Source organism: Mustela lutreola, chromosome 10 (assembly GCF_030435805.1).
Source record: "Mustela lutreola isolate mMusLut2 chromosome 10, mMusLut2.pri, whole genome shotgun sequence".
Lineage (NCBI taxonomy): Eukaryota > Metazoa > Chordata > Mammalia > Carnivora > Mustelidae > Mustela > Mustela lutreola.
The window spans coordinates 104,517,702-104,541,706 of record NC_081299.1 but is presented as its reverse complement, the minus strand read 5'-3'; the positions used below and the strand labels follow the sequence as shown (position 1 = coordinate 104,541,706).

Sequence of the window (24,005 nt, the reverse complement as noted above, 5' to 3'; positions counted from 1 at the left end):
CTGCCTTCGGCTCAGGTCATGATCCCAGCGTCCTGGGATCGAGTCCCACGTTGGGCTCCTTGCTCAGCGGGGAGCCTGCTTCTCCCTCTGCCTCTGCCTGCCATTCTGTCTGCCTGTGCTCGCTCTCTCCCCGCCTCTCTCTCTGATAAATAAATAAAAATCTTTAAAAAAAAAAAAAGAGAGAGACAAAAAGTTTCCCAGACAAAAGTTCAAGGATTTAATCACCACTAAACCAGCCCTATAAGAAATGTAGGGGCTCCTGGGTGGCTCAGAGGGTTAGGCCTCTGTCTTGGGCTCAGGTCATGAACTCAGCATCCTGGGATCAAGCCCCACAATGGTCTCTCTGCTTGGCAGGGAGCCTGCTTCCCCCCCCCTCTCTCTGCCTGCCTCTCTGCCTACTTGTGATCTCTCTCTCTTTGTCAAATAAATAAATAAAATGTAAGAAATGTAAAAGAAAATTATTAGAGCGGGAAAAAAAGGCCATAATTATAAGAAAGTTATGAAAGGAAAAAATTTCATAGGTAAAAGTAAACATATAATACATGTAGTAGATTAATCACTTATAAACCCAGTCTGGAGCAAAAGTAGTAAAATCATTTATTTCTACAAAAGCCAGTCAAGAAATATGCAAAATAAAAAGTAAAATATGACATCATATACATAAAATGGGGAGGGGGAGTAAAAATGTAGTACTTTTAGAATGTTTTTGAATTTCAGCTTGAACTTAAGTTTAACCATCAACCTCTGCTATACACCTAAGATATAATATATAAGCCTAATGGCAACCACAAATCAGAAACTTGTAATAGCTACACAAAAAAGAGAAAGGAATGCAAACATAACACTACCATAAGGGGAGAGAGCAGAAGGAACAGAGAAGAACCACAAAAACAACCAGAAAACAATTTACAAGATGGCAATAAATACATAACTCTCAATAATTACTTTAAATGTAAATCATCTAAATGTACCAATTGAGAAAGACAAAGGGTGACTGAATGGATAAAAAAACAAGCCCCATCTATATGCTTCTTTAAGAGACTAACTGCAGACCTAAAGATACATAGAGACTGAATATGAAGGGCTGGAAAAAATACAACATGTGAAAGGCAGGAAAAAAGCTGTGATAGCAATACTTAGTATCAGATAAAGTAGATCTTAAAACAAAGACTGTAGCAAGGGACAAAGGAGGGCGCTACATAATGATAAAGGGATCAGTCTAAGAGGAGGATATAACAACTGTAAATATCTATGCCCCCAACATAGGAGCACCTAAATACATAAAGCAATAATTAACAAAGGGAGAAGTTGACAATAATACAGTAATAACAGGTAACTGTAACATTCCACTTGCAACAGTGTAGATCATTCAGACAGAAATCAGTAAGGAACCAGTGGCTTGAACAACACATTAGAACAGATGTACTTAACAGATACACACTGAACATTCCATCAAAAAACCACTGCATACACATTCTTTTCAAGTCCATGTTAAACATTCCCCAGAAGAGATCACAGCTTAGGCCACGAAACAAGTCTCAATAAATTTAGTAAGACTGAAATCACATCATGCATCTTTTCTAATCACAATGGTAGGACACTAAAATCCAATCACAAGAAAAAAATCTAAAAAGAATACCAATACATGGAAGCTAAATAACATGCTACTAAACAATGAATGGGTCAATCAAGAAATCAAGGAGGAAATAAAAAAATACATGGAGACAAATGAAAATGAAAATATAATGGTTCAAAGTCTTTGAGAAGCAGTAAAAACCATTCTAAGAGGAAATTCTTTTTTTTTTTTTTTTTAAGATTTTATTTATTTGACAGAGATCACAAGTAGGCAGAGAAGCAGGCAGAGAGAGAGGAGGAAGCAGGCTCTCCGTTGAGCAGAGCCCAATGCGGGGCTCGATCCCAGGAACCTGAGATTATGACCAAAGCCGAAGGCAGAGGCTTTAACTCACTGAGCCACCCGGGCGCCCCTAAGAGGGAATTCCATAGCAACAAAGGCCTAATTCAATAAACAAGAAAAATCTCAAGTAAACAACCTAACCATACACCTAGAAAAGCTAGAGAAAGACCAAAGCCCAAAGCTAGTAGAGGGAAAGAAGTAATAAAATTAGAGCAGAAATAAATGAAAGAGAGAAATAAGGATCAATGAAACTAGAACCTGTTTCTCTGAAAAGATCAACAAAATTTGTAAATCTGTAGCCAGACCCATTAAGAAAAAGATGCAAATAAAATCAGAAATAAAGGAGAAGTAACAATTGACACCACAGAAATAGGTGAAAATAGGATTATAAGAGACTGTTATGAAAAATTGTATGTCAACAAACTGGACAACCTAGGAGAAACAGATTCTTAGAAACATAATCTTCTAAAACTGAATAAGGAAGAAATAGAAAATCTGAACACAGCAATTAGCAGTAATGAAATGGAATCAGTAATAAAAAAAACTTTCCAAAACAGAAGTCCAGGATCAGATGACACAGGTAAATTCTACCAAATATTTAACAAAGAGTTAATACCAAAGAGGTGAAAGACCTACACTCTGAAAACTGTAGAACACTGATGAAAGAAACTGAAGCTGAATCGAACAAATGGAAAGACATTCCATGCTTGTACATAAACTAATGTAACATTGTGTATCAGGTCTACCAAAATAAAGAAAGAAGAGTTAACATCTACTCTTCTCAAATGATTAAAAAAATTTTTACTGAGTTATTTTGAAGAGAGGGGGTGGGGGAGGAAGGGACAGGAGGAGGGAAAGAATCTCAAGCAGAACTCCACACTGAGCACTGAGCCTGATGCGGGGGTCGATCTCACGACCCATGGGATCATGACCTGAGCCAAAACCAAGTCGACTGCTCAACCAACTGAGCCACCCAGGCACCCCTCTCCCCAAATGATTAAAAAAAAAATAGAAGAGGAAGGGAACTTCCAAATTCTCTCTATAAGGCCACCATTTCCCTGATACCAAAACTGGACAGACACTACCAAAAAAGAAAACTTTAAGCCAATATTTCTGAGGTACATGGATGCAAAATTCCTTAAAAAAATTATCAAACTGAAAAAAAAAATTTAGCTAACTGAATTCAATAATACATTTAAAAAACTGTTCACCACAATCAAGTAGAATTTATTCCAGGAATACAGGGTAATTCAATATTCTCAAGTCAAACACGATAAACCACATCAACAAAATAAAGTATAAAAACCATATGGTCATCTCAATAGATGCAGAAAAAGCATTTGACAAAATACAACATCCATTCATGATAAAGTGGATTTAGAGGGAACAAAGTGGGTTTAACAAAACACGTGTCGGCATAATAAAGGCCATATATGAAAAATGTTCACTGGTGAAAATAGGCATCACACTCATTTGTGAAAAACTGAGAGCTCTTCCTCTAAGATCAGGAAGAAGACACGGACATTCACTCTTACCACTTTTATTCAACATAATACTGAAAGTCCTAGTTGTAGCAATCAGACAAGGAAAAAAAAAAACGGCATTCAGAATGACAAGGATGTTAAACTTGCTATTTGCAGTTAACATGATCATATAGAAAAACCTAGAAACTCCACCAAAAACTATTAGAACTGATAAATGAATTCAGTAAAGTTGTAGGATACAAAATTAATATACAGAAATCAGTTGCATTTCTACAACAACCAAAAAGATTATCTAAGAACAAACTTACCCTAGGAGGTGAAAGACCGATTACCCTAAAAACTATAAAATACTAGGGTGCCTGGGTGACTCAGTGGGTTAAAGCCTCTGCCTTCAGCTCAGGTCATGATCCCAGGGTCCTGGGATCGAGCCCCCCATCGGGCTCTCTGCTCACCAGGGAGCCTGCTTCCTCCTCTCTCTTTGCCTGCTTCTCTGCCTACTTGTGATCTCTGTCAAATAAATAAATAAAATCTTAAAAAAAAAAACCTATAAAATACTGATGAGAGAAATTGAAGGCAACATGAACAAATGGAAAGTTACTCTGTTCTCATGGACTGGAAGAATTAATATTGTTAAAAATGTCCATACCACCCAAAGCAATCTACAGATTCCATACAATCCCTACCTAATTACCAATAGCATTTTTCACAGAACTAGAATGAATAACCCTAAAATTTGTATGGAGCCACAAAAGACCCCAAAGAGCCAAAACAATCTTGAAAAAGAACAAAGCTAGAAGTCTCATAGTCCTGGAGTTCAAGATATACTTTAAAGGTGTAGTAACCAAAACAGTGTGGGACTGGCACAAAAGCAGACATATAGATCAATAGAACAGAACAGAAAAATACATGATTGGGTAATCCCACTACTGGGTATTTACTAAAAGAATATGAAAACCCTAATTTGAAAAGCTATATGCACCCCTATGTTTACAATAGCTGAGATATAGAGGCAACCCAAGGGTCTACTGATAGTTGAATGCATAAAAAGATGTGGTGCATATATGCAATGGAACATTACTCAGCCATAAAAAAGAATGTGAGCTTGCCATTTTAACAGTCTTAAAGGGTACTATGCTAAATGAAATAAGCCAGACAAGGAAAGATAATATATGATTTCACTTATAAACAGGATCTTAAAAACGAAACAAATGAACAAAGAAACAAGCAAACAGACTCTTAAATACAGAGAACTGGTCAGAGGGGAAGTGAGTAAAGGGATGGGTGCAATGGATAAAGTGGTTTAAGAGACACAAACTTGGGCGCCTGGGTGGCTCAGTGGGTTAAGCTGCTGCCTTCGGCTCAGGTCATGATCTCAGGGTCCTGGGATCGAGTCCCGCATCGGGCTCTCTGCTCAGCAGGGAGCCTGTTTCCTCCTCTCTCTCTCTGCCTGCCTCTCTGCCTACTTGTGATCTCTCTCTGTCAAATAAATAAATAAAATCTTAAAAAAAAAAAAAAGAGGCACAAACTTTCAGTCATGGAGATGAAATGTATAGCGCAGAGAAGAGTCAATATTAAAATAACACTGTATGGTGACAGATGGTGACTACACTCATAGTGAGCCCTCTGTAATGTATAGAATTGTTGAATCACTATGCTGTACACCTGAAATTAACATTGTATATTAATTATAGTTGGGTAAAGAAAATATACAAAGCAAAAACTGACAGAATTAAAAAGACAAATCCACAACAATGGTTTGAAATTTCATCACTGATGAAACAACTGATAAATCAGAAAATTAAAAGGATATAGAAAACTTTAACAATACTATCAACTAATTTGACCTAATTGACATTTATACAACATTCCAGCCAACAGGAGCAGAAAACAAGTCTCAAGAAATTTGAAGAAATTTATATCATACTAAATCTGTTCTCAGATCACATGGAATTAAATTAGAAATCAATTACAGAGGGAAATTAAGAAGATCCCCAAATATTTAATAACAGACTTCTAAATAATGCATGAGTCAAAGAAGAAAAATTAGAATTATTTTGAACTGAATGAAATAAAAATACAACATATCAGAAATGTTATATTTTGTGAGATGCTTAGCAAGAAATCTATAGCACGAAAACAACTATATTTAAAGTTTTGAATCAATGATCTTAGCTTGTACTTTACAAAATTAGAAAAAGACCCCAAACAAGCAGAAGACAAATTATAAAGATCAGAGCAGAAATTGATAAAGTAGAACACAGAGAAACAATATAGAAAATCAATTAATCCGACAACATGGATGGAACTAGAGCGTATCATGCTTAGTGAAATAAGTCAAGCAGAGAAAGACAACTATCATATGATCTCCCTGATATGAGGAAGTGGTGATGCAACATGGGGGCTTAAGTGGGTAGGAGAAGAATCAATGAAACAAGATGGGATTGGGAGGGAGACAAACCATAAGTGACTCTTAATCTCACAAAACAAACTGAGGGTTGCTGGGGGGAGGGGGTTTGGGAGAAGGGGGTGGGATTATGGACATTGGGGAGGGTATGTGCTTTGGTGAGTGCTGTGAAGTGTGTAAACCTGGCAATTCACAGACCTGTACCCCTGGGGATAAAAATATATGTTTATAAAAAATAAAAAATTAGGGGTGCCTGGGTGGCTCAGTGGGTTAAGCCGCTGCCTTCGGCTCAGGTCATGATCTCAGGGTCCTGGGATCGAGTCCCGCATCGGGCTCTCTGCTCAGCAGGGAAGCCTGCTTCCTTCTCTCTCTCTCTCTGCCTGCCTCTCAGTGTACTTGTAATTTCTCTCTGTCAAATAAATAAATAAAATCTTTAAAAAAAAAAAATTAAAAAAAAAATCAATTAATCCAAAAGCTGGTTCTTTGAAGCGTTCAATAAAATTGATAAACCTTGATCCAGACTGATTAGAACAAAAAGACAAGACACAAATTACCGATATCAAGAATGAGATACCACTTCAGCCACCACGATGACTCTAATTAAAAGATAAGTAAGTGCTGGTGAGGCTGTGGAGAAATGACAACTGTTACACTGCCAGTGGGAATGTAAACAGGTGCAGCTGCTTGGGAAAAGAGTCTGGCAGACTGGCAGTTTATCAAAAGGTTAAACAAACTGGTAGCATATGACCCAGCAATTTTGCTTTCACAGGCATGTACCTAAGGGAAATGAAAACATATATCCACATACAAATTTATCAAAAAATGCTCACAACAGCATTATTTATAATGGCCAAAAAGTGGAAACCACCCAAATGCTTCTCAACTGATGGGTGGATAAATAAAATGTGGTATATCTATATAATGGAAAGAATGTTATTCATCTATAGAAAGGAATAAAGTGTTGCTAGAGGCTACAATATAGATGAACCTTAAAAACATTTACTAAGAAGCCAATCACAAAAGACCACATGTTGTGTGACTCAATGTACATGAAGTGTCCAGAATAGAAAATCTATAGAGACATAAAATAGATTAGTGCCTGCCTAAGGCTAGAGAAGAAATAAGGAATAACTGCTAATGAGTATGGAATTTCTTTTGGGGTGACTGCATTATTTGTGTGCACAACTTTTGAATATATTAAAAACCACCAAACTATACATAAAATGGGTTAATTATTTTGTATGTGACTATCTCAATAAAGGTGTTATACAAAAGAAGAGGGGTGATATCACTACAGATTTTATAGATATTGAAAGGATACTAAGGGAATATTAAGAGCAATTTTATGCAAATAAATCTGACTTCAATAAAAACGGACAAATTCCAGAAACTACAAAAGCTCACTCAAGAAATATATAACCTGAATAAACCTTATAGTCTATTAAAGAAACTAAATCCGTAATTAAACGATTTTCCTGCAAAGAAGACTCTAGGTCTAGATGCCTTCACTGGTGAATTCCACCAAATGTTTAAGAAAGAAATTATAATAATTCCACAGAAACTCTTCCACTAATTGGAAGAGGAAGGAATCCTTCTCAACCCCTAAGGTTAGCATCATTCTGACACCAAAGCCAGAGACATTACAAAAAAAGTATACTCTGATATTTCTCATTAACACTGATGCAAAAATTCTTAAGAAAATATTACTAAGTTAAATCCAACAACATACACCATGGCCAAGTAAGGTTTATTATAGGAATTCAAGGCTAGTTTAATATTAAAAAATTAACCAAAGTAACTCACTATACCAGCTGAATAAAAAGGAAAAGTCACGTGCTTCTCTCAAAAGATGCAGAAATAGCATTTGACAAAAATCAAACACACTTTCATGATTAAAAACACTCAATAAACTATGAGTAGGAGTAACTTCCTCAACCTGCTAAATGGGAGTCCAGGAAAAGCCAACCGCTAATACCATATTTAACAAGATCAGGATGACTGCTCTTACCACTTCTGTTTAATTTTGTACAGGAGGTTTTGGTCAGTGCAATAAGGCTAAAGGAGGAGAAGAAAGAAGAAAGATGGGATAGGACAGAAAAGGAAGGGAAAGAAAGGGAAGAAATAAAAGGCATCCAGATAGGAAACAAGGAAGCAAAACCCTTCATTTGCAGAGATCTGATTGTCTACGTAGAAAAAATCCTATGAAATCTATGAAAAGCTTTTAGAATAAGGGGATTTAGCAAGGTTGTGGAATAGAAGAATCAACTGTGTATCTATATACTAGTAATATTCAGGATCTGAAATTATAAAAACAGTCCTATTTATAATAGCATCAAAAATATCAAATACTTGAGATAAATCTAATGAAAGATATAAAAGACCTGTACACTAAAACCTAAATATTGTTGAGTGAAACTAAAGAAGATTTACATAAATGAAGAGTTACACTGTGATCATCAAATGCAACACTCAGTATTAAGATGTCATTTCTCTTCAAACTGATCTGAAGACTCGACATTCTAATATATATTTCAGCAAGTATTTTGTATTTAGCAGCATTAAAAAAGCAGCTTCTAAAAATTCATATGGAAAAGCAAAGGACACAGAATGGCCAAAACAAGTTTAAATAAGAAGAAAGAGTACTTAAATGATTTGATTTCAAGCCTTATTTCGGGGTGCCTGGGTGGCTCAGTGGGTTAAGCCTCTGTCTTCGGCTCAGGTCATGATCCCAGGGTCCTGGGATAGAGCCCCGCATCCAGCTCTCTGCTTGGCAGGTAGCCTGCTTCCCCCTCTCTCCCTGCCTGCCTCTCTGCCTACTTGTAATCTCTGTCTGTCAAATAAATAAATAAAATCTTAAAAAAAAAAAAAGACTTATTTCAAGACAGAGTGGTATTGGCATAAATAAAGGCAGACATACATAACAGTAGGAAAGAACAGAGTACAGACACAGACCCACCCATATGCGGGCAATTAGGTTTTGACTAAATTGCAAAGACAACTGAATGAGAAAGGATAATCTTTTCAGCAAATGGTGCCAGAACAAGTAGATATCTATATGAAAAAAATGAACTCGGATCCACATTCCAACACTGTCTGAGAAAATTAACTACAGATGGATCATGTGCTGAAATGTAAAAATCTCAAACTATAAAATTTATAGAGTAAAAGATGAAAAAATCTTGGCGACCTTGGGTTAGCCAAGATTGCTTAGGTACAACACCAAAAGCATAACCCATAATAGAAAACAAAAGACACATTGGACTTCATCAAAATGAAAAACTTCAATTCTTTCAAAGACACTGTGCAGAGAATGATAAGCTAAGGTAGTGACTGGGAGAAAATATTTGAAAATCACAAAGGGTTTCCAGAATATAGTGAAAACCTTGCAAAACCCAATAAAAAGAAATCCTAATTTAAAAACTGGGCAACAAATCTGAATAGCTCTATCTTCCTCCTCCCTCCAAAATATACAGGCGGCAAATCAGCACATGAAAAGTTGTTTAGCACCATTAGGCATTAGGGAAATGCAAATTAAGCAATCTGTATCAGCTCATATCTACTAGAATGTCTAAAATTTAAAATACTGACTACAAAATGTGAGCAAGGATGTGGAGTAAATAAAACTCTCAAACTATGCAGGTGGGGATGTAAAATGGTACAACCTCCTTTGGAAAAGTTTGTCCATTTCTTCAAAGGTTTAACATCCATCTGCCATGTGACCTAGCCATGCTATACTTAAGTGTTTTCTCCTAAGAGGAAAGACAGCACATGTCCACATAGAAACCTGTACACAAATGTTCATAGCAGCTTTACTTTTAATATCCCCAAACTAGAAACAAATACCCAACAGCAGGTGAAAAGATAAACAAAATGTGGTATAATCATACAACAGAATACTACTCAGCCATGAGAAGGAATAAACTACTGATCGCATGATAACATGAATGAAACATGAGATAATTCTGCTAAGTAGAAGTTGTCAGAAAAAGGGTATCTACTCTCAGATTTCATTTATATAAAGTTCTAGAAAATATAAACTAATGTATAATGAAAGCAGATTGGTGGTTGACTGGGGATGAATGCAATACGTATTTCATTTTAAGGGAACACAGGAAACTTTTTGGAAGTGATGGATGGATATGGTCACTACCTTAAGGGTGGTGACAGTTGTTGCAACAGGTGTACACATCTGTCAAAACTTACCCAACTATACCCTTAAAATATATGCAGTTTATTAAACATCAATTAAACTTCAATAATGCTGTTAAAAAAGGATATACTCCCCTGAAGTCTATAACTCAGGAAAAACTTTTTAGTAGCTTAGCTAACTGAACATACTATCTTCATTTATCTTCTCCCACTGTATGAATTAAGATTAAAAATTGTTCTCTGAATAGATATTGACATAAATTTATTATAGTATTAGATCTATTAAAATCCAGAATCTTTCATTCATCTATAGAGGCCAAAATTAACAAGCTAATAAAGCTCCTCTTTATGCAAACACAGCCCCAGGAGAGTCGCAGAACCAGAAAGTCCAATTAGTCTTTTCTGTAATCACACTGAAACCCATGAATATCTACAGATGAGTCATAAGAAGAATGTACATAAAATGAACATAAAGAATAGAGCATTAAGAGAGAGCCAAAAAAGAATGAGAGCCATAAGCACCTAAAATGAATTTATTTCCAGAAATATAAATGTTTTACTTGTAGAACTTACTTTAGATTAAACTTTTTAAGGTGTATATAGATTACTAAAAAGGAGAGGTAATTTCTGTTCTGAGCTGAAGGTAGGGATTGTGTCACATAGATATACTCAAGGGTAATATGGAAAACAGAGTGTAAAATAAGAAACTTTTGTATTTCCTTCATATAGTTTATAAACTATATCTGATTAATGATTTCTGAATGAAGAAATGTTTAGGTGACCTAAAAAAGAGAGGGAAAGGAGTCAGGCTCAAGGATGTGAAAGACAGCATTCTGTGTGACTCGACTGGATTTAGTTTAGTGCCTCAGTCAAACCCACTTTTCTCTCTGCCATTAGCAGGGAAAATAACCTCAACCCTGACAACTAAAACTAATATACTTACCATGAAAATTTTCCAAACACAGTAAATAGAGAAAAAGTAACCCAAAAAATTAAAGTATTTCCCCTTGAAAGTTTTGGAATATTCTATTCTCTCCTGAGGGAAAACAAACAACAAAACACTGTTAGTCTCAGCAAAATGTAAACTTATACTCAACCAAAACATTCCTGCTTCTATGAAATTACTGTTTTGCTGGAGTGAAAACCCCATACATTACATTAATCTTAAAATAATACTAGTAGGCAACATTTATTGAATGCTTACTTTAAGCCTGAAGTTGGGAAAAACACCTTACATACATTATCTACTTTAATTTTTATAGCAACTGTTATATGTTCTATTATCTTAATTGTACACATGAGAAAACTAAGGCTTACAGGGGTTGGATAACTTGCCCAAGGTCACACAGCTAGTAAGTAGAGGAATTTATGCTCAGGTCTGTCTTCAAAGCCTATGTTAATCTCTACCCTATATAGCTATTCCTATGAAGGGATCCTTGAAAAGGATAAAAATAGTCTGAATGAACTTAACTAATAGATTTTGCATCATTTGTTCAAAAAGTTACCTTACCTTCACTGAAGTTTCTTGTATCTTTGTAAAAAATTAGTTGGGCATACTTGTGTTGGTCTGAGTTTTCTACTCTGTTCCATTGATATGTCTATACCTTTGCCAATATCACATAGTTTTGATTAGTACAGCAATATAGTAAGATTTGAAATCAGACTGAGTCTTTCCATTTTATTCTTTTTCAAAACTGTTTTAGCTGTTCTAGTACTTTTGTCTTTCTATATATTAGAATAATTTTGTGTAGATCTACAAAAAATCTCGTTGGGACATATGTGAAACCTGTGCGTCAATGTAGAGAGAATCAGTATCTCCCCTATTTTGAGGCTTCCAATTGATAAACCTGTTACAACTATTTAGATACTTGGATTCTTTCATAAAATTTGCCGCATGTGAGTCCTGTATGTGTTTTGTTAGACTTATACCTTTCATTTTTACAGTGATTGTAACTGGTATGGTATTGTAGTTTATATTGTATCTAATTACCAGTATAAAGAAATACAGCTTATCTCTGTACGTTTATTTTGTACCTTGCTATTCCTATGAAGGGATCCTTGAAAAGGATAAAAATAGTCTGAATGAACGTAACTAATAGATTTTGCATATTTAAGTTATATTGCATTTTACATAAAAATAGGAAAACTACTTCTTATAGTTAGGTCACTTCTTGATCTGGATCCCTTCCTTTTTCTTTCTTTCTTTTTTTTTTTTTTTTTTAAGAGAGAGAAAAAAACCTGGCTGGTGGCGGGCACAGGGGCAGAGGGAGAGAGAGAATCTTAAGCAGGCTCTACACCCAGTGTCTGCCTGATGCAGAGCTGAATCTCAAGACACTGAGATCATGACCTGAGCCAAAATCATAAGTTGGACACTCAACTAACTGAGCCACCCAGGTGCCCCTTAATCTGGATCTTTTAAAACATGGCTAGCTCACGGCACTGCTCTTAAAATATCACTAATTTATAAGAAATAAAACGCAATCAGAGGAGCTACCATCTTGACCCTGAATCAGTAGGAAGTGGTGTGTGCCACTTTCGAAGTTGAAAAACCTCTTGATTATCCTACTAATTTCTATTATTGAGTGTTCCAGTACGAATTTTGCTGTGGGTTGGAGCAATGTCATAAAGGATGCAGACTCCTAAAGCTTCATGGCTGATACTGGAGCGATAAGGTCACTTTCACACTGCTTGGCCATAGAGGACACTAAAAAGCTATTTAGTCTTGTTCTTTCTTCTGGTAGAAACTGGTAAAAATCATACTTTTGTTTCCTTGCCTTGTACCTTGGTAGCATATAGATCAGCTGTTTCCAGAAAAAGCTGCCTGCTTAGTTCTTCCAAAGCATCCACTTCCTGTTGAATAAGAGTAAGATCTGGCACAAAATGGGCATCAAGGCTTAAAACACATAGAAGTTTCAAGAAATAGTAATGAAGAAAGCATATGCTTTTGGTTTTTCCTATAGTAGATCTTAGGAACTGCCTATATATTCAATTTCCTGCTTCATGGACAACAGTACTCCTTTAGAGCAATTTCCCCAATCTCCAACACAGGTGTGTAAAAGCTTCTCCATTATCAAACAACTACCACTCAGATTCTCACTAGTTCAAGTGGCTCAGACAGATGGCTTTGCTCACTGTTGCTTTTCTTTGATCAGTTAAAGTCAAATATAATTTTGAAATCTCAAATAGTTATACAGTAAAACACCTATAATACAATATAATTTCCCCTAAATTATCTAATAAATGTAATATTAGGAAAGGGAACTAATACTACTGAGTTCCAATACAGGCTGGGATTTATAAATATGACTTTTTGGTTCTTTATAGACATTATCTTCTATTGTACTCCTAACAGTCTCATGAAATAGATATTATTACCCATTTTGCAGATAAGGAAAGCAAAGCTCAGAGAGTCAAGTAACTTGCTCAAAGTCATGCAGCTAACAGGTGTGGATGCAAAGTCAGATCTGCTCTCCTCCAAGGCCTGTTCTTTCCATTACACTATGCTACTTTCCAAGAACTTACTGAGGTCCTATTAGTTTCTCCATTTAGGAGACAGGGCCTCAGAGAAGTGAAATAATCCTGATACTTTTGCTGACTTGACTTATTGTCATAAAGACAGTTTAAACCTAAACTTTGGCTTTTATGGACTTTTAAGTAATAAAAATAGTGAAGACAGCCCACTACAGGTATATCTCATTCTGTTGTACTTTGTAGATTTTTTTTTTTTTTTTTAAACAAATTGGAGGTTGTGGCAATCCTGCGTTGGGCAAGTCTACTGGTGCCATTTATGTCTCTGTGTCACATTTTGGTAATTCTCACCTTATTTCAAACTTTTTCATCATCATTACTATTATTATTATTATTATATTTTTTAATAGGGATTTGTGATCAGTAATTACCACTCACTGGAAGTTCAGATGATGGTTAGCCTTCTTTATACACTTTTTAAAAAAGAATGCTCTTACACACTCAATAGGATACAGTATAAATATAAGTTCTATATGTACTGGGAACCCAAAGTATCCATCTGACTCCCTTCAATGTGATAGCCACTTTTTGTGATGTTCTGGAACCAAAACTGTAACATCTCTGGGGTATGCCTGTAGTACTCAAATTACTGAGTATCCTTCTGCTCCTTCCTCAATAAGGAAGGCTGCTATTCTCATGGTTCAGGCAGTCAAACAACAGGGTTTAACTAGTTCCATGTCTGCCTCTCCCATGATTAGACAGCTTCTTGAGAAAAGAGAGTATACTCTGTTCATCATTTTATCCCTTAGGACTCTGCCCGGAAATGGGAGATGTGAAATAAATGTTTCTAGATTAAATGAATTCAATGTAATCCTTTCTTTCCTCTCTCATGGTCACGTCACCCTGCCTTTCTTTGCTCTAAATCTTACCTAAATTTGACACCAGAAAGATGTGCCACAATTTATAGCAAGAACCGACTACATCCTTTTCCTAGAGCTGAAGCAAAAGGGAATTTGTACTTCCACAGGCAGAGGAAGGAAGTAAGAATATGCTATCTCCCTCCAGGTGCCCCAAGTTTTAACTTAATAGCCTGGCAGCCACAAAGAGATTTTGTTTCTCAATTTGGGTGTCAGCTGAACACTGCAACCAGCTGGGACAAGAACAATCTTTAACCCAATCTCCTTAATTCTTTAAACCTAAAGTCACTGAAGATACAGCGCTGCTTAAAATTTGTTTAGAAATACTTACTGCGGGGCACCTGGGTGGCTCAGTGGGTTAAGCCTCTGCCTTCGGCTCAGGTCATGATCTTACGGTCCTGGGATTGAGCCCTGCTCAGCGGGGAGCCTGCTTCCCATTCTCTCTCTGCCTGCTGCTCTGCCTACTTCTGATCTCTCTGTCAAATAAATAAGATCTTAAAAAAAAAAAAAAAAGAAATACTGACTGCTTTAGAAATAGGCCCTTACCGTCCCATACATATACAAGCCATCCATTTTAGGGAGCCACTGTGTTTTAAGCTGCTTGTTCAGACTTGGGAAATAGAAGAGCGCAGTGGAAAGAACCAAGAGGAGGTCCTGTCTTTGCCACAAACCACAGTTTAAGTTAACCTCTCTGGGTCTATTTTCTCATCTGTAAAATGGAAAGAGTGACTTTTAGGACTTCAGCTCAAAGACAATGGTTTTATGATCTTTTAGAGGTGTAGGAAAGATGACTCCGTATTTCCTAAGCCTAGCCCTGGCCAGCTGGACTCTGATGTAGTCAAGTACCGTAAGAGAGACCATCCCAATACTACTTTTTTCTTCTGGCCTTTGGTTCAGAGTTGAGAAAAAGAATCAAACAGAGTGATAAAGGATACTTTCACTTCCTGGTGCTGAAGTGGTAACACTTTTTATCATTCCCCAGAATCCTGATGGTTTGTTATGCACCTCCCCCTTCTGGAACATAGTTCTCCGTGTCATTGCCATCCTGAAATGAAAGAAAAGATAAAACCTCAGCAAGGGAGCTTGGAGCCTCATGGTGTGTTCTCATCTACCTTCTAGTCTCATAAGTGCCCCTTTCCTTTGCTGAGCTGTTCAGGAAAGAATGCAAACTCTGGAGTCTCGCTTTTCTACTGTTTACAACTGAAGGGCAACTATACACTCCCAAGAAGCAATGTGGCCTAGGCAAAGGAGCACAGAATTTGGAGAAGACAGTAAATGTGGAGACTGGCTCTAACTGAGAAGCTGTGCGACTTCAGAGTTTCTATTTATTCATCTCCAGTAGGTGTGAGATTACTGAAATCATATATAAGAGTTCTTGTTATCAACTACAAGGCACTACACATATATTAATAATTATTACTGTTATCATTTAAGGACAAAATAGTCAACACACCTAAAGGACCAGATTCAGGATAGGAACTAAAAAAGTTTATCCTTCCTTTTCAAAAGCAGACCAAAGAAAAACAACAAAAAACCCCAGTAAGATACACTCTTCTAAAACATCATTCTCTAACTCTAATCCCCCCCCGCCCCAACTATTGAATAAGTCAACAAGAAACTTACTACTATTCCTTCCTCTTGTCCTCTCAGTTCTATGGAGAACTCACCGCCTCAGCAGCAGATGCTGGCATGTTCCAGCCTACCACAATGGTGTTTTAGAACAGGGTCCTTGCAAGCAAAAGGAAGATCACTTGTACATAACGGTTACTTGAAGGGTATAACGGGCTAAGTCCTTCCAGTTTAAAATAAACCAGGTTAGGTGTAACAGAGATAGAGTAGTAGGACTAAAGAAAAGTTGAAAAGAAGATGGAGATTTTTGGGTGACAAGAGACAGAAGTGGTAAGGAGGACAAACGGCATTAAAATTTACAGTTGGAACCAATACAAAATGGCACCAGTGGTACCAAACAGTATTTCCATGGACTAATTCTTTTTTTTTTTTTTAAGATTTTATTTATTTATTTGACAGAGATCACAAGTAGGCAGAGAGGCAGGTAGATAGAGGGGGAAGCAGACTCCCTGCTGAGCAAAGAGCCCGATGCGGGGCTCGATTCCAGGACCCTGAGACCATGACCTGAGTCGAAGGCAGAGGCTTAAACCACTGGGCCACGCAGGTGCCCCTCTATGGACTAATTCTTTAAGCTACTGGTTAAAACAATATTAAGAAGAAGAACATTAGGTGCATTGGGCCATGCTGACTTAACTGTTTCCTCCCCTAAATGATCTCTGCCTGAATACTGAGTGAATAAAATATAGCTCCAAGCTTTAGCTCTTCTTTAATTACATATGTTCACTGTAACTCAGCATTATTGGAAGATGTAATTAGCAACCAAGAATAGGCTCAGACCTAGGGAGATTTTTGACTTGGCAAGACTCCTAATCCTTAGTTTTCCCATTTTCATTGGTGGAAAAGCTGGAACAAGTATATGAAGAGGGAAGAGGTTCTATCTCAACTCATTTAGAAGTTCACTTCAGTTTAGCATGCTGGAATAAAGGACAGGCCTTGGAGAGAGAGGACACACAGAGAGCCATTTCTATTATCCTCAGTTTTCATGTCTTAGTACAATAAACACAACAACTGTGGAGTGGAAATGGCTGATTTTCTAAAGGTGACTGACACTATCATGGCTCCATAACAGGCAGAGAGAGAGGAATAACCACAAGAAGTGAAGGTTGTCTGCACACAGCAAGCATGACCTTGTTTTAAACAACTTACTTTCACTTTTTATCACTCAGCTATAAATTAGGTTTGCTCTTACCAAGTTAGTTGCAGATGAACAATAAGTATATATTTTCAAAAGAAATAGTAACAATATCAAACTCCCTGAGATGTGGTAAAAAAGGAAAAAAACCAGTATGAGATACTAGCGAAGTCACTAAGTTTTATATTGAACTTTTGTCACTATCCTCACCAACCCCACTGTGAGCATCACCCCTATTGCTTCTTTATAACGGGTAGTCCAGATCAAGAAATTATCTCTTCATTATTAGCTGAACACCATTAAAAAACCCATAGTCTGGAAAGACACATGCACCCGGCTGAGATTTAGTGGTAGATTTCAAGTCAAGAAGTTGCAAAAGATCTACTGTGGTTTAAATATGCCACTCTGTGGTTTTCTGATGGAAACCAGAAAGATGGGAATTCAGCAATCGCTTTTATAATTAAACATTTTGAGATAATTGTAGATTTGCATGTGGTTATAAAAAAAAAAAAAGATCTCAATTACCCTTCACCCAGCTTTTCCCAATGGAAACATCTTGCAAATTTATAGAACAGTATCACAACCAGGGTACTGACACTGATAAGAGTCAAGATACAGAACATTTCCATCACTACAAGAATCCTTCATGTTGCCTTTATATAGCCCACTTCCCTCCTCTCAACTCCAACTCCTCTTTAATTACCCAGCAACCACAAATTTGTTTTCCATTTCCATTTTGTCATTTCAAAAAGGTTACATAAATAGAATCAGATAGTATATACCTTTGTGGATTGGCTTTTTTCACTCAGCCTAATTTTCTGAGAGTCACCCAGGCTGTTTTATTGATAGTTCATTCCTTCTGGTTCCTTAGTAGTATTCTGTGGTATGGATGTGCCACACTTTGTTCAACCATTCATTCATTAAAGAATATCTAGCTTATTTCCATTTTTGGCTACTATGAATAACACTGCTATACACATCAGCGTACAAGTTTTGTGTGAACGTAAGTCTTCATTTCTTTAGGGTAAATGCCCAGAAATGCAATCCGCTGGGCTGTGTGGTCGTTGCATGTTTAGTTTTTAAAGAAACGGCTAAATGTGATCCAGAATTACTATTACGACATTTTAACCAGCAGTGTATGAGTGATCCAGTTCTCTGCATCCTTACTAGAATTTGGTGTCACTAATTTATTTTAGCCGTTCTAACACATGGTTATCTTGTCGTTTTAATAACATTTCTCTAATGGCTTATGATGTTAACACATCTTTTCATGTACTAAATTGCCATCTGTATATGCTCTACAATGAAATATCTGCATGTCTTTTGCCAATTTTTTTTCTTTTTTTAGATTTTATTTATTTATTTGACACACACAGAGAGAGCGGGAGACAGTGAGCATAAGTGGGGGAGCGGCAGGCAGAGGGAGAAGCAGGCTCCCCGCTAAGCAAGGCGCCCAATGTGGGACTCCATCCCAGGACCCTGGGATCAGGACCTGAGCTAAAGGCAGATGCTTAACTGGCTAAGCCAGCCAGGCTCATTTTTAAATTGGTCTTTTTATGTTTTTTAATTGTTTTGAAAGTTCACATATTTTAGTAGTTTTTTTTCCCCCCAGATAATGTGGTTTGCAAATTTTTCTCCCAGTCTGTAATTTGTCTTTTCATCCTCTGAATAATGTCTTTCCCAGAGCGGAATTTTTTAGTTTGGATGAAATCCAACTTATTAATTTTTCCTTTTATAAAGTACGCTTTTGGTGTCAAGTCTAAGAACACTGCCTACCCCTAGGTCCCTCCTATGATTTCCTACGTTTTTTTCCCCCCTAGTTGTAGAGTTTTATAATTTGAGTTAATTTTTGTGTAAGATGAGAGCTTTATCTTGAAAAAAAAAAAGAAAATCTACGGATGTCAAATTGCTCCAGCATCATTTGTTCAAAAAGTTACCTTATCTTCACTGAAGTTTCTTGTATCTTTGTAAAAAATTAGTTGGGCATACTTGTGTTGGTCTGAGTTTTCTACTCTGTTCCATTGATATGTCTATACCTTTGCCAATATCACATAGTTTTGATTAGTACAGCAATATAGTAAGATTTGAAATCAGACTGAGTCTTTCCATTTTATTCTTTTTCAAAACTGTTTTAGCACTTTTGTCTTTCTATATATTAGAATAATTTTGTGTAGATCTACAAAAAATCTCGTTGGGACATATGTGAAACCTGTGCGTCAATGTAGAGAGAATCAGTATCTCCCCTATTTTGAGGCTTCCAATTGATAAACCTGTTACAACTATTTAGATACTTGGATTCTTTCATAAAGTTTGCCGCATGTGAGTCCTGTATGTGTTTTGTTAGACTTATACCTTTCATTTTTACAGTGATTGTAACTGGTATGGTATTGTAGTTTATATTGTATCTAATTACCAGTATAAAGAAATACAGCTTATCTCTGTACGTTTATTTTGTACCTTGCAACATTGTTAAATAACCATTAGCTTGCATGGTTTGCCTGTATGTAACATTCTTCTCTTGCTGCTTATAAAACTTTCTTCGTCTTCCTCTTTTATCAATTTGACCATATGAACTCGGTGTACTTTTGTGTTTATCCCAGTTGGGGTTCTTTAGGCTTTTTGGATCTGTAAACTAACATTTTCCTCCAAATTTGGGAAGTTTCTGGCCATTATTTCTTTAAATACTTTTTTGCTTCTTCCTCATTCTTTAGGGCTCACAACTCCATGTTGAACTGTTTGATACTGTTTTATACTGAGACACTATGCACTTTTTCCCAGTCTTTTCTCTCTTTTTCAAACTGAGTAATTTCTATTGATCTGTTTTCAACTTGAATAATTTTTTCTGCTATCTCAATTTCTGCTAAACCTACCTAGTAAAATTTTCATTTCAGTTATGATGCTTTTTTTGTTTTTTTTAAAAGATTTTATTTATTTATTTGACAGAGATCCTAAGTAGGCAGAGAGGCAGGAAGAGAGAGATAGAGAGAGGGGAAGCAGGCTTCCTGCTGAGCAGAGAGCCCGATGCGGGGCTTGATCCCAGGACCCTGGGATAATGACCTGAGCCAAAGGCAGAGGCTTTAACCCACTGAGCCACCCAGGTGCCCCTCAGTTACTGTACTTTTTAACTTTTGAATTTCTTTTTGTTTTCCTTTAAAAATACAGTTTTCATTTTTCTTTTGGGATCCTTTATCTATTCACTAATATTATGCTTACCTTCATTTCTTAGAATTTATAATAGCTGCTTTTAAGTCTGTTTGCTAAATCTATTATCTGGGCTCACTTTAAGTTAAGTGTCCATTAACTGCTTTTTGTCTTGAATATGGATTGCATGCCCCTATTTTTTGGTACATATAGTAAGTTTTAGCTAAAAACTTAACACTGTATATATTATGTTGCAGTGCTTTGAAATCTGTTTTGTTTTTCTGAGGATTTTTGTTGTTGTTGTTGTTGTTCTATTAAGCAGTTAAATTCCCTGGGCTCAAATTGTGAAACTGTCATATCTACTACATGCAGCAACTAATGTCTTTGCTTAGTTTTTCAGCATCCGGCTACTCTCTTTTTGGTCTGACTCTGATGGTCTCTGTTGGCCACAGACCTGCTTAAGCTCAGCAAAGAATCTGAACAGATTTTACAGTCAGATTTTAAGGTTTATCCTTTCTCTGGTCTCTTTGTTTATAGCAATCTCTCAATATTTCTAAGTGCTTTGCCAGTTCTCAGTTCTACCTTGTGACACCTCAAGCCAGTAAGAATATTACTGTCATTTGAGCTCTGTGCCATCTTACACATAGTTCAGACAATGCACTCAACCAAAGGCACAACACACTTGCAAATCATAGTAAAAGGCAGTTATGTCTTTCAAGGGTACACCCCCTTCTCATTTCTCCCTACTTTTTCTCAGGTTCTCTGGTATTTACTTTGCAAATGCATGGTTTAGTGATGAGTGTATTCAGACAGTTTATACTTAGATTCTATTATCTTAGTACTTCTGCATCTCTTTTGTCTCCAAAATTTCACTTCAAAGTTCAAATCAGAGTAACTGGAAATTTATCAGTCTGAGTGGGTGCTAGGAGAGCCGGCAGTGGTTAAAGAGCAACTCCAGGCAAGAAAGCCACAAACATGAAATAATCTGATACTCTTCTCAAAATTTTCTCTCTCTGTTCATTTTCCAGTGCATTTGAATATTATTATTATTATTATTTATAATTTTTCTAATTTTTATGGTTTTCTGTCAAAGGAATTAGTTAAACTCTTGGCAGTGCCATACTTTGAGGGTAGTTGTGGCTGGTTCTAAAGTTTTACCAGTGAATGTATTTTTTTTCTCTATCCCTACAAATTTTCAAGAGAACCTAAAAGAAAAAAAAAGAAAAATAACAACCAACTAGAGAGTAAAGGTTAAGAATTTTTTCTCATAGTAATAGCTTGCATTAAACTTTTACATGCTGTAATACTCTAATTTTTGTGTAATCCACAAGCGAAAATTATAAATTCAGAATTTATGGGCTGAAAGGAATCGTAGAGACCCTTTAGTTAACCCCATCATTCTATGAGGAAACTAAGACCGTCAAGATATGCCCAAGATCATTTAACATGCTTAATATAAAGTGATTGTCTAGGGGTGCCGGGGTGGCTCAGTGGGTTGGGCCTCTGCCTTTGGCTCAGGTAACAATCTCAAGTGTCCTGGGATCGAGCCGCACGTCGGGCTCTCTGCTCCCCACGTCGGGCTCTCTGCTCAGCAGGGAGCCTGCTTCCTCTCTCTGCCTGCCTCTCTGCCTACTTGGGATCTCTTTGTCAAATAAATAGGTAAAATCTTAAAAAAAAAAAATAAAAAATAAAAAAAATAAAGTGATTGTCTAGTTTAAGTTCTTTTCATTATACCATAGTGTAGTTACATAGTTGTATTTTCTATCTTCCACAGGACCACAATTTCAAAATTGTATTAATATTGTTTGTGAATACAGGCTATATTCCAGCTATATCAAAGATTACCAAAATAAAAGCTTTAATATCTAAGTCAACAGAAAAACAAAACAATGTAACAGATGACTTAACTCTCTCAGCCTGAAAAAAGATGAAGGTTTTGACCACTAAACCAGCATGTTCATACTAACTGAACTAGGTTTTTGAGGAAGGTTTTTCAAATACTATAAACCTCATCTTCGCTTTAGTGTTTCAAGTGAGAACGCAGTGTGCCTCTTTCTTGCAATTTTCAGCCATTAACTCTTGTAAATAACAGATGTTACTTTTCTTGCATGCCATCTCACTATGGCCCTCTGCTGTTAAATTAAAAAATGGTTTTCTGGCCACTACTCCCCAACTATTAGTGTTTGTGAAAACAGTTTTTCTAGTATGAATCCCAAGGGCCCCAGTGTTGTCATGTTAGTTGCCTGTCTGACCTATTAGCTCCACTGCTGTGCTAATTAGGCCAAGTTGGAAGGCTGACTTTTCTGAGAGCCACTCAAATTAGTAAGATCGATTGCAGGACCACAAACCATCCCAGATTCCAACTAGACAGAACCTACAGGGATACATGTATGGCTCAAGGCCAATTCCTAACCATGGGAAAGGAATTCCTAACCACTATGATAAAATGGCTTAAAAGAACACATCCAAGGAAAAGGCTGAAGATGGTGATGTAGGAAGACTCTGAACTTTCCTCCTCTATAGACACATCAAATCTATACCTATTTATAGAGCAATTCCTCCTGAAGAATAACTGTGGGCTGACTAAACAGCTTCTGTATAAAAAAAGATAGACCAGGGGCGCCTGGGTGGCTCAGTGGGTTAAGCCGCTGCCTTCGGCTCAGGTCATGATCTCGGGGTCCTGGGATTGAGTCCTGCATCGGGCTCTCTGCTCAGCAGGGAGCCTGCTTCCCTCTCTCTCTCTCTGCCTGCCTCTCCGACTACTTGTGATTTCTCTCTGTCAAATAAATAAATAAAATCTTAAAAAAAAATAAAAAAGATAGACCACATAGAGAACAACAAAACAGACGGAGACTAAATTAAAGGGAACCCCTCCACCCCCAATGCTGTGAAATATGAAGCAGGGGAGAATGGGCAGGGGGAAAGAATAATACTGAAGGATCATGAGCAGATTTGTCTGCTCCGAGGCACAGAAAAAAAAGCTGTGGTTTAGAATAGCAAATAGAATATAAAGGAACCAGCTCTAGAACCCTATCAGACAGCAGAGGAACTGCTGAAACTCCCTTCAGGTGGGAGGGGCTGGCAAGCACCAGAGTTTATGTTTCCCCTCCACCTTGACAGTATAGACAGGAGCAGGGGCTGGGCACATTAGTCAGATTACCATCTCAGTGAGCCCCTTGACCACATCATCCCCAGCTGTCCCACCAAGGGAGGCCCAAAACCATGCACACTGGGACACCCTGGTCACTAGAGCTCCACCCATGTCAGCAGGTGACACAGGAGCAAAGGTGCAAAGCACCAGGCCCACACCAGTTCAGTTGCAAATGGCTTGCTGGGGTCCCCCTGATGCAGAGCACTCTGGGACCTCCTAGCTCATGGATGCTTTAGCTCTCGTTCTAGCTACCCTGCCAGGGTACCCACTGTGTGGAGCACCTTGGGAACCCCTAGCCTGTGCCTACTTCAGTGCCAGCTGTCCTGCCAGGGCACTCCCTGAATGGAGCATTCTGGCCTGTGGCAGCTTTGGCTCCAACCACCCCTTCAGGGTGCTTCCTTTGTGGAATGCCCTAAGACACCCTAGCTTGTACTCATTGCAGCTGCAGCTATTTTGCAGAGCTTTCCGCAGAGTGAGGCCCACGACACATGCCCCCCACCCCAATTTACCTTCAGCTATCTTGCTGAGGCACTCTCTGTACAGAGAGCCCCAGGACCATCCCGGACCACACCCACTTCAGCTCTGAACATCCCAGACCCAGAATGGAGTGCTTCA

The 24,005-nt window shown here is 37.4% G+C and overlaps 1 protein-coding gene across 3 annotated transcripts in view; it reads right to left on the bottom strand.

The window, feature by feature from the left end:
- GPR89A (G protein-coupled receptor 89A) overlaps positions 1-24,005 on the bottom strand; it is a 60,287-nt gene that overhangs the window by 7,446 nt on the left and 28,836 nt on the right. For 2 of the 3 annotated variants that reach the window (XM_059134980.1, XM_059134978.1), the window contains exons 8-10: positions 15,273-15,382; positions 12,713-12,822; positions 10,896-10,988 (exon numbers count right to left, since the gene is read on the bottom strand). In XM_059134980.1, the coding sequence (XP_058990963.1) occupies positions 10,896-10,988; positions 12,713-12,822; positions 15,273-15,382 (313 nt within the window). The remainder of the gene's footprint in view (positions 1-10,895; positions 10,989-12,712; positions 12,823-15,272; positions 15,383-24,005) is intronic. The other variant, XM_059134979.1, reaches the window with a different exon arrangement.